Genomic DNA, 12,444 nt, shown 5'->3' with positions numbered 1-12,444 from the left:
TATACCCTCTCTCTTCAAACCCAAGCTTTGAGAAAACAAGCCGTGGCAATGAATTTGTGAAAACAGAACTGTTTTTGCTTGGCAATATTCCAGGGGTTTCAAGCCAAAGCATTTAAATCTTATCTTGCAACATGCTTTAACTAAACAAATGTGGACTGTTAATAGGAGTGGGTAGATGGTTAATTAATGAGCGGTATTATTCTGTAGGTTTAACTCGGCCTATAAATCTATTACATTTTGGCTCCGTGTGGTCTGGCGCAGTGATTAATGACCAGGTTGTGGTCTCTCCTAGGGACGTTATGAGCTTGGGGATCACCTTAGTGGGCCATCAGAGGAAGATCATGTGCAGCATCCAGTGTATGAGGGCACAGATGATGCATCTTCACAATGCTGGCATCCAGGTTTGACTGCCGACCGAGCCCCGCCCACAACAGGAAGAGCAGACTTACTGACTGGACAAAAACAGAGGCGCAACCGCAGATAAACATCGAAATAAAACAAAAGAGCGAACAAATGAAAGAAACAAATGTGTTGGTTTTCAACATCTACCCCTCTCGAATATACGGGGGAAAAAAACAGTTCGGTTGTTCGTCCTCGCTGGAGTGAATATGGGAGCAAATTTTTCTGCGACTCCCTGAAGAAAAAGACGAAAAGACTTCACCGTATGAGATTTCTTAAGCTCAGAGGAACTCTTAAATGGGATTCAAAAACAAGATGGGGCATCTGGAAAGATTGCTCTAAAATTGTTTTTGCTTTGTTCCTTTCATATTGTAAGGTTTGATTTTTGTCCCTATAAATTTGGGTTCCTCATACACAGATTGCTTGTCGGGAGAAAAAAAAAAACATATTTCCTTGGAGTTGTGATTTCAGCACTTTTTGTAGTGTTTTTTTTTAATTTTTTTTTTAATAACAATTCTGTGGTATGCTATACAGAACCATATTCATTATTCAATTTTAAATACAGTATATATATATTAATGTGCGCAAAACAGGGTAAAATTACATAATGGAAAGTAGTATCAGAGTCAACATGGAAAAACAGGCAACAATGCTCATGTTCTGTTGGACTACTATATGTTTTAGCAATCTGATCTGAAGTTTCATGGTTTAACTCTTCGCTAACTGATGCAGCATGGATCAGACAACGTCCGGCAAAATAGAGTGGTTCATGAAATAAAATTATCTGGGTAGTGTAAGGTGCAAGGTGTGATGTATGCAGACATGAACACACAAAGTGTCAACTTCAGCAACCTGAATTGTGAAATGTTCCAATGTATATGCAAAACAGCAACATGAATGAAAGCCCCTCTTGACAAATAACCTCATCAATAGCTTTCCAAATTACAAATGTAATTTAAAAAGGATACCCCACAGATGAAAAAACTAAATCCATTCTTATTTTATATGAGGATTTTTGTATGAACTGCTACAGTTGCTTCATTATTGGGTAAATAAATAATCATCACCAACCCAATGATAAATCAAATACCTATGGAAATTAGTTAACCATGACTCCGCTGACCAATAATAAGTTCAAACTGAATTAATTTCCTGTCAAAGTGCTATCTAGGGAGTTTATATATTTTGACAATGCCTGTCACTTCTGTTTAAAAGAGAAGGCATTTTCAAGTGGTAGATTGCCTAGAGAGAGCATGCGATTGTTTATTTATCTTCTCGATCTAGCCAGGTGATTGCTTGGCTGAAACATCCAGCAGAGAACCACATATTATTTTTCTAAGTTCTGTTTCCTACGACCAGGGTAAAATAATGGGGAAAAAAATAAAGAACAGTCTACTCTATGTAAGTGCTTCAGTTCTTAAATCAAATGCACTGGTGCTATCGCTGTTTAGATTAATGTGAATATTATTATTATTATTATTATTATTATTATTATTTTAGAATTGTAAGATATTTCCTTGCAGTTTATGTTCATTACTGACTTTAAATATGGAGTTTTTAACTTTAAAGGAGGAATACATTGCAACATGCATATTAAGTGTGTATATTGCCAAATAGAACGTTGTTAGTAAACACACAGAAAGCAAGTTAAATGGATGTGACCAAATAATTCATTATTTTATTATTTTGAGACCATGTTACTGATTTTGATCTGATTTACTCTTGTGAATTATTTAATAAATCTTTTTTAAACATTCATTTTTTATTATAAATATGCCAGAGTTGTGCATAACACATTTTTCAGTGATATTATTCAGTTTCATTTCTGAACATGGGAGTGAGTCATTATTTACAAAGGAAGAAGGGGAATTTCATAAGGGAATTGGAGAAGGCATGGTTCAATTATTTAAATATTTTGTCTGAAATGGCACAGACTACCGCTGGTGGTGGTAAACCGGTAATAAAATTTCCCTGAAGGTTGTTTTAATATCACTTTGGACAGAAAGTATGAAACTGTATTATATAAAAATACAAATTTAATATGACGAAAACTTAAAATTAAATCTGAACATCGGAAGCATGGTTCGGAAAATAACTTTTTAACAAAATCATGGAAATCCATTTGAAAGTTTATTACCTATTTCCTAGCTGTGTTTATTAATATTTCCAAGTACATAATAGTTTTCAGTTTATTAGTAATTCTGCATTTAATGGCTGGTTTGTGATCAGAGGCTCTCCGATGTGAAAAGAATAGTATTAAAATACTATCAAAATGTAGTAGTTTTGAAACATTATAACTGATAATTGAGTGAATGTGTGTCTGAAATGGTAGTTCTTAATAATAATAATAATAATAATAATAATAAAGTCGGATGAAGGCTTTCACTTCACCTCTTTCTTGAATCAACTCTTTTGAAAGTGGGCTTGCTATTAGGTGGTAATAGTACAGGATACCGGTTTATGCTTTCATGTTATCTGCCTGTCAAAATTTAAACGTCTGCATTTTTCACCACCTTTATCATTTTTGTTAAATCAAGCCCCCTTATAGCTACATCAGTGAGCACTGAAACACCCAGCTCTCCTGCTGCTACTTCTAAGTCCTCACAGCAGGCCATCAGCGCCAAAGGCTGGGAGCCACAGCGACAAGCTGTGCAAGTGAAAGCCTAAGTTAGTGGTATCCAGACCAGCGCACACAGTGGGAATGGTGCCACCTTTGCTTGTTGCCTCCCACCTCGCATGGGGCCGGATGTCAGGGTATTGACTGATGCCATTGACTGATTAATGCTTTTTTTCACTTAAGATTCGTCAATCCCAGAATCAGCTGTATTACAGATGCAGTAGATCACTCTGAATGCCTTTACTCTGTCACCAGCCCTGTGTATGGATATCTGCTGTACAGATTTGTGAGGAACACCGGTCTAAAATTGGGTTTTCATAACTTGATAACACATGCATATACAGAGGCGTGGAATATAGCACATACGTATATAGGCATGGAATCAGAAACCCCCATCAGTTTGGGTCACAAAAATGTACTCGCCAAACTGTGTTTGCGAATAAAATGAGGAACAATTTTTTGTGGCTGCGAATCAAAGTTAAGGTAAACATTGACAGAATCAATTCAGTTCTGTAAACAGTCTTGGTCTTTTGGCTCTGTCTGTATAAAGCAGTAACATAACAATGACATGGAGCAAGCTGGTTCCCAGTGGGAAAACCAGAAAATTGGTAGAGCATGAGGCTGGGTTATGTTTCAAGACACAGAAAAACTAAGAGAATGAATGATTTTTGTGATGGGAAGTTAAGAACGCAAGTTCCTGTGTAATCACTGGATACAAAAATAACGTCGAGCTCCAGGAAATTGGAACATTGTGGTGAAAAATATTACCATGAACTGCAGTTTGGCATCTGTTGCTGGTCTGCAGTGCATACTGAACGTGAATGCCTCCTCTTTATCGTATGTGATCTTAGATAATACAGAACCTATAAGCTGACCCTTTATGTGTTCACTGTCTGTAATGAACAACTAAAAAGGCCAGAATGTTGCTTTTTCATCAATGTTGCATTTATTGAAATTGTAGTTCTCTTTACTATTGTACCTACACCTAAAGGTATTAGATATAATATATTCAATTTCTGAAGTGGATGACAAACAAAAAAGTTCAAAGTAACATTTGTTTGCTTTTGTTAAAATCAACATAGAATTAATGACATTGTTGTTTGTTAGTTTAAGTCTGGCTGTTGACAAACTGTGGATGCAAGCCACTTGCAGACAAATCTAAAGGATTAAGCGTCATGAGTTGTTTTAAAGCACCTGTGGGAGGAATGTTTGTATACATTTGCCCAAATGTAAAAATTTGTAAATTGTATTTATATTTGCTTTTTGATTTTGCTTTGTTTTTATGAGCACATTGCTCTGTACTGAGTAATACATTGAAATTGCACTATATTTTTCTATCCCACTTTTAGGAGAGTATTTCCATCACAGTTTTATTATTTCTCATTTAGGGTCAGTATTTCCATCAGGGTGCTTTTATTCTATTTCAATTGTACTTTCAATGTACAGCAATGTGTATCAGTTATTTATATTTCTGTACAATAATCTCACCAGGTAGTTTCTCTTTTCATCCACTGTAAAAACTTCTGCCATGTAATTTCTTGTTCCTTAGATATCCATTTGCCCTGCAGTCTTTGTAATATGTTGTAAATATATATTTTGGAAATATAATGCATTCTCTGCAAAACTGGTTTTATAATTGAATCTGTTATCCTATTGACGTAAAGATAGAGAAATGTTTGTGAAGTGGTATTTTTCAGAAGCTCACATTCAACTCTCATTCAACTACTGAGTTTCTGTGATACATACATACATACTTGATAGATTAAATCATATAACCTCACTGTAGCTTCAACTGGTCGTTTTGTCAGTCTTCCAAAAAAATGCAGATACTACTACTACTACTACTAATAATAATAATAATAATAATAATAATAATAATAATAATAATATAGTAATTGTTCTGGTTGATCATACAATGACCATGTACTGCACAGGTCAGGTATGTGTATGCGTGTGTGTGTGTGTGTGCGTACGTACGTGTGTGTGTGTGAGAGGGAGTTTGAATGTGTGGGTTCAGGTGCACCTCTGCAGTATCGAGCTGCTGTACTGGAGTGGGAAAGTATGTCATTAGAAAACATTTTTTAGACTTCTAGCAGAGCAGAAATAAATTGCATTAAGTTAAATCTTCCAGCTCTGAACAAAAACCAGATTTATATAGGTTATCCCTTTATCGAGGGTGTTCATTATATTAACCATGAAAGAATATTAACAACGCATTTTGCATGTGGTAGATGGAATTTCAATGCCCAGCTATGCATTTCTATGTTTCACATAATAGTTGGCTGCCTCTCTGTGTTGTAAATGTAAGGCAAGGTTAGGTATAGTGTACAATAAGGCCTGTCTTCATGTTGAATAAGAGAATCAGAGTTTTGAAAAAGGGCTGTCTAGTTCTTACTTTACTTACTTTAGTGGCCTTTAGCAGGCACTCTTATCCAGATCAACTTACGATACAAGCACAAGTGCAAAGATCAGGGATTCAAGTGCTGCAATTCCCTAGAGGAAGAAAGTAGAGTCACAAAAGATACGGCAAGCGCAAAGAGTGCAGACTCAACTGGCAAATTGTCAGCTACCCTATTGAACATTAAATTAAGTTATACAAACAAGAACAAAACTACCTAAATGGGCATTTAACAATGTTACAGGCCATATACAGGCACACGGAAGTGTCAGTTCTGTTCTTACCTTTATTGAAAACAGCTTGCCAAACAATGCTATATGACCTTCCAGAAGTAGCAGTCATCTGTATTGCACATGCCGGCCAACTATTCTATTTTTATAAAGGTGGAAGTTAATTACAAAATACAAGTAAATATAAAAGCTTTTTGTGTATTTTTTTTCTCACACGCTGAAAAGATGAAATACATGGAGGCTTTGCAGCACTCCTTTCTACAGTATATTGTATAACTTTAGTTAAGCTATTTTAGTCAGCAATGCCAGGGAATCAGAGTTTTATTTAATTTAACTTTTTTCTTTTTTTTGTTTTGGGGGGGTTGGGGGGGGCGGGGGGCGGTAGATGGGAAGGATGGATGGGTGTTCATAATAGTCATCAAACGATTATAATCTAATAACATCTCAGGAATTAATAAACAAAGCTCCTTTTTTGCTGTAAAACATGCGAGCACAAGGATGCTAAGCAATGCAGGGTCTCTCATATTCCCGACAACTCACAAAGGTCCTGACCCAAGTGAAACAGTGGAACAGTGACCCACTTTACATCGCCTCACCTGAATGTGCCACCCTTCCGCTGGGCCCCTTGTATGGAACATGGTGTGAAATACTGAGACCAGGACCAGGTCAGCCCCCAACCCATTTCCCAGAGGATCTAATCCGAGCACATCCAGGTTTGTATTCCTTATACATACCTGACATTCCCTGGATTGGCAAATGCCAAGGACAGAGACTTAGCCCCTTGAGTGTTACATTACTGGTGTTTTTCTTTTCTTACACATTCTGTTAAAATTTCAGACAACCAAACAGGTAAGGAGCCAGGGATAAAGAACGTAACATTGCTTTAAGGCAATGATCCAATTTCTCCTGTAAAGTGCATTGCAAGAAAACTGACCTTTAGTTTGAATACAATATACAGCTAGACCCAATATACAAGAAATTAAGTAGAATTCACTTAAAAAGCAATATCTCATCAGATTATGGTTAGATTGAACAGTGAGGCTTCTGAGTATTCAGATTGCTGAATTTTTACATCAAGAAAAGACAAAAGCAACATTGTGTTACTGTTAACACTGTGCCTTTTATTAAATTAACCAAATGGTAATTTACAACTATTGTTCCAGGACCTGCATGGATCTTTAAAAATACCTCATTCAAATACCTCACCTTTGAACATAACCGGAGGTTCATTTGTTCCCTGTTTGCATGACTGAAGACACAATGAATGACAAACCATGTTTAAACCATGTTTTAAAAGTTATACATGGTATACATTGTTATCATAAGTTAGCCTCAAAATAAAATCTTGACTATATTACAAAACACAGTTTCACAGTACCCCATAATTTTCTCCTGGTTATATGTCCTGAATTGTTTCTAAACTAGAACATACTGGGCTTGTAAAAATTAATAGGGCGGCCAAAGGTGAATGCCTCCAGTCACTATCATTTACAGTTTGTTTCCATGGCAGTGAGTTCAGAGCATTAACTACCATTACTGAAAACATGATGAAATAAAACCAGAACTGACCTGTAGCTGACACAAAACTTCTGGTCCCATCAAGTTCAGGTTAGATAAATCAGCAGTCCTGAGTCCATCAGAATATGAACACAATTTGTGTGTGTGTGTGTGTGTGTCTATATTCGTTTTCATAAATGTCAGGTAATGGGTATTAGATTTGACCTGAAAAAGGTGTACCTCCTTTTTCTTGGAACACAAACAGATCAATTAAATGGTGTGCATTTTAAAAACATTATATTGAGTCTTTTTTCAGAATTTTTGCCTCTATGTCTGAAAGCCTCACCCATAGGAAATGATTGACATGTGGTGTATAGCCAAAGTGAAAAAGAAAAATCAGAACAGTATTGCTTACTCGTTTCAATTTTGGAAAGGGTATTTGCATTTGCATTTGCATTTGCATGGCCAGACACAGAAAGTAAATGTCAGTTGGACTTTTCAATTAAATTTTTATATTAGCATTAATCACGCATACGCCAATATCATATGGTCCAAATGAAAAAAATGAAAATGGGTTGTGGCATTTTCTTTTTTGTCACATATTAATGCACACATAATTCTAAAATTAAATACCAAATACATTATTGAATTTTCATTTTCCAGTTATCAATTGCATTTGAATATTTGCAAATTTAGACTTCCACAGGGTCTAGCTTTAAATGAACAATGTATACTGAACTCTAATGAATGTACAAGGGAAAAGAATATGTCTGTGTATGCGTATGGGAGGGGCATTGTTTGTTGACAGCATGACTGGAGTTTATAGTCTATTCTGTATCTGCCTTCTGCCTGACAATCCTTATATGCTGCTCTTTCCCTTCTTGGAACTGTACAGAACAAACTGTAAAAGGGAGGAGTTTCAGTACCTGTCATGCATACCTGAGGTGAGTGTAACTAAATACTAACTAAATACCTCTGAGATTGTCTTTCTCTATCTAATTCTCATTTCTCCTCTTTCTGAAGGCCGTTTTTTGATTGTGTCAAATAGAATAGATGTTCCAGTCACAGTCTCAGTTATAGTCTGGAATCCATGCAACTTAGCTTCTGTGGAATAACGTAGCTTCTTAGCTTTTCTCTGAAATCTGATTGGACAGATTGGCCGATGCAGGCTGAATGGGCAAAACAAGGAAATCAACAGCAGGAATAAAACAATTATTATTTATTTGTTTTATTCATTATTATATGTTATATAATAATATATTATTATTATTATTATTATTATTATTATTATTATATTCATTCCATTTCATCAATGAAATCAATTCAATGAATGAGTTTGAAAAGACAAATTTAAAGTCAAGACATTCGTTTTCTACTAATTGGCTATGAAAAGTGTATTGATGGTTTAAGGCAGAGGTGGGCAATTTTTTCCAAAAAGGGCAGGTGTGGATACAGGTTTTTGTTTTATCCCAGCAGTAAGACACCTGGATTCTACTTATCAAGGTCTTGATTAAAGACCATGATAAGGTAATGAGCTGACTCAGGTGTTGTAATGCTGGGCTAAAACCAAAACCTTACCCACACCGACCCTATTCAGATAAGATTGGACACCCCTGGTTTACAAGAACATAAAGTTTATTTTCTGATTTGAAACACACATTCTCTTATGAGATTCATTTACAATTTCTTGCATCAGCAATTTCCCTCCTGGAATATGGGTAATTCTAACCCACTGGGGATATAGTCCTCTACCAGATTGATAGCAAAGAGCTAGAGGTCTGCAAAGGGAGGTAACTGCTGGCATGACAAAATTCCTTATCATTATTGGTTAAATGTCACTTACACTGCTTTCCATTGGCTCAAACGTGACCAATGATTTAAACTTTTCCCTCACTTCCTCTCTCACTAGGACGGCTAAATTGGATACTATTATTTCTGACAGCAACCATTATTGTTCATTTTGCAATAACAAAAATAATAACAACATCAATAACATTAATAATGTATGACTTTCTGTTGTGGTCTCTCTCTCTCTCTCTCTCTCTCTCTCTCTCTCTCTCTCTCTCTCTCTCTCTCTATCTCTATCTCTCTCTGCTTCAAAATACCAAAGCTTTCAGTTTCCCTTTGAAAGAAAAAACATTCTGCCCATTTTCCTCAGATTACTGCTGTTTGCGCAAGGCTGATCCTTTGATAATAGACACCTGCATCTGTGATGCAAATCTAACGACGGTCCTTTGCAGAGGGCCACCCATCTTCATTTATTATTTTTAAATCTCTTTTTAATTAAATGTAAACATTTGCTTTTCTGAAGATATCTAATGTTACTCTTTATAAACATTGCTTTTGAGATGCATTATCACAATATGCACTCAAGGAGAATTTATTTGGAAATTCCTTTTTGATTGAATAGTATTCATTCTCTTTTTGGGCTGGATTCATGAATACTGCAATGCAGTTTGTCCAAACAGGTATTTATGGTTGGTATGAGCTTTAAAGAGCATAATGTTTGATAAGCAACCATGTTGTTTTGAGTTAAAACAACACGGTTGATAAACAGGAGATTCATGGGTGGTGACATTGCATGGCATGTTTTTGTTTGCACACTGGGCCACACATTTGGGGTTTTGAAGCATATTTTTTTTTATTGATTTGGCTTTGTATTCCACAATTTCAGATTTGCAATCAAACCATTTACATGTGGTAAATGTACAGGTTTTCAGCTTTTTTCTAAAGTGTACTTTTATACATTTTGGTTTCACCATGTAGAAATTACAGCACTTTTTATATAGTCCCCCCATTTCAGGGCACCATGATATTTGGGACAAATAGCTTCACAGTTTCTTATTAGTTAGGTCTGTTCAATAAGACAGTTTTCAGTATCTAGTCTTGATTCTAGATTTTTGATTGGCTTTTAAACCTGTTATTGGTGTTTGTTAACGTGAGGACCAGAGTTGTGCCAATGAAAGTCAAGGAAGCTATTATGAGGCTGAGAAATAAGAAAAAAGAGACATAGGCTAAAGCTTAGGCATACCAAATCAACTGTTTGGAACATCATCAAGAAGGAAGAGCGCACTGGGGCGCTCAGTAATCACTAGACCTCTACAGTTGATGACTGAAGAATTCTCACTATGAAGAAACCCCCAAAACACCTGTCTGACAGATGAGAAACGCACATCCACCGTGGATGTGTCCGTGACTACTATCCACAGAAGGCTTTACGAACTGAACTGAAGACGCTACACTGCAAAATGCAAACCACTAGTTAACTGCAAAAACAGGATGACTGGGTTAGAGTTTTCTAAGAAGTACATATGTAAAAGAGCCTGCACAGTCCTGGAAAAAAGGTCTGTTGGACATATGAGACCAAGATTCACTTGCATCAGAGTGATAGCAAGTGTGGAGGGCAAAAGGAATTCCCCAAGATCCAAAGCACCCACCTCATCTGTGAAACATGGTGGTGGATGTGTTATGGTACGGGTATGTATGGCTGCTACAGGTATTGGCTCACTTGTCTTCAGTGATAAGGTAACTGAATTAATGAATTCATAAGTGTACAAAAGCATCTAATCTGTAAGCGGATGCCTCCAAACTCAAACGGCTTGAATGATGCTTCATCCTACAGCAAGACGATGACCCCAAAACATACTGATAAAGGCATTTTTCAAAGCCAAAAACTAGAAAATACTTGACTGGCCAAGTCATTCAGCTGATCTGAATCCAATTGAACATGAGTTTCATATCCTGAAGAGAAGACTGAAGATTGCTGCAGTACAGACCTGGCAGAGCATCACAAGAAAAGATGTCTCAGCACCTGGGGATGTCTGTGAGTCACAGACTTCCAGCACTCATTGCAAAGGATATGCGGCAAAGTATGAAGCATGTCTTCTTTCATTTACATAACATTAATAAGTCCCAGACACTGTGGTGCCCTGTAATTGAGGTGCAAAAATGTAAAAGTTAAAAGTATTTGGACAGTAGGCCTAATGCATTTTTTCCTCCTAACCCTAATCTTACCAGCAATAAGTAGATATTCCTGACCATAATATAGATAATGGATGGATGGATGGAAGAGCAGAAGCTTAAATTTTAAGGCATTTACATCCATGTTGGGTAATCTGTGTAGGAATAGTTTTATTTCAAATGTGCTTGAGTACAGAACCAAACCAACAAACACAATATATACATCTTTTCTGCAGTAAAAGCAAAGGCCTCGAAGTCCAAGGAAGCAGAGAAAAGTAGTTAGTCAAGACAAAATCCTGGATTCAATTAATATTGATCCTTACCAAACACACAAGACGCATGGTCTCAATTCCAAAAGATACTAGTCTCAATTCCACATACTCTATCTCTGATAAAGCATCTGTAATATGCAGTTAACTTATCTAGCAAAGGCTTCCTGCACTGATGTTAACAGATTTCTGATTATGGATTTGGTTGGTTGGGGCAGTTTTTAATTTCACACACCCAGTCCCGAGACTCTGTGCCCACCGCTCTCTCTGAAGAACATTTTCAAATTGATCTTTCCCAGTATTTATTTCCCCCACTCTGCAAACTAGTATCAGTGAATGGTCAGAATCTTGTACCTCAGAATGTTTTCAATTCTGCTGTTGCACAGGTTTGCGACATGTATTACATCTCTGCTTTGAAGTCACTGTAATGCGTTTACATTACAGCACAATCATTTTGCAGGCACTCTTACCTAGAGTGATGCACAGAAGTGGAGAACATCAGTGTGGGACTCAGGAATACAAAAATGTGATATCAGGGCCCGAAAGGTAGCAGAGAGGAGAGGTTTTGTATGTGTGTAGGGTCTGATGGTCTTTTAAAGACTTAATGGAGCTGTTTGTTTAGCAGCCTGATAGGCTAGCATTTGAATTAGATACAAGCTGATATGTGTACCCAGTGGATGGAGATGAGAAGACGAGTGAAATGGGCATAGCTGAGTCTGGGGAGCTTATAGATCAGATGAGTACCAGCATTCTGGATGACGTGTGCTGACAAAGGAAGCAGGGAGGCCAGCATGGATGGCGTTAACAGTAGTCTAGAGAAGAGGTGACCAGTGCCTGGACTAAAAGTTGGATTGAGTAAGTGGTGAGGAAGGGAGGGATTCTCAGGATGTTGTATAGAAAGAATACGCACCGCTGTTTTGGCCGATTGCTACAGACGCCTGTCATATTCCTGGAGTCCTGCACCATCAAAGCTCCTGCATACGCTGGAGGAGGTGGGGGTAAAGAGCTGGGACGCAGGTGAAGACGAGGCAGCTTTGGAAGCAAGGCATTGTTGAAAAACTTTAGGCCGGCTCC

At 37.0% G+C, this 12,444-nt stretch overlaps 1 protein-coding gene across 2 annotated transcripts in view; it reads left to right on the top strand.

The window, feature by feature from the left end:
• LOC135253698 (ephrin type-A receptor 7-like) overlaps window positions 1–901 on the top strand; it is an 80,287-nt gene extending 79,386 nt beyond the window's left edge. For both annotated transcript variants that reach the window (XM_064333312.1, XM_064333302.1), the window contains exon 17: window positions 293–901. In XM_064333312.1, coding sequence (XP_064189382.1) covers window positions 293–407 — 115 coding nt within the window. In that variant the 3' untranslated portion in view covers window positions 408–901. The remainder of the gene's footprint in view (window positions 1–292) is intronic.
• Window positions 902–12,444: the final 11,543 nt, after the last annotated feature.

Source organism: Anguilla rostrata, chromosome 1, assembly GCF_018555375.3.
Source record: "Anguilla rostrata isolate EN2019 chromosome 1, ASM1855537v3, whole genome shotgun sequence".
NCBI classification, from domain to species: domain Eukaryota; kingdom Metazoa; phylum Chordata; class Actinopteri; order Anguilliformes; family Anguillidae; genus Anguilla; species Anguilla rostrata.
The sequence above is the reverse complement of the archived record's forward strand: the minus strand, read 5'-3'. Positions and strand labels throughout refer to the sequence as shown.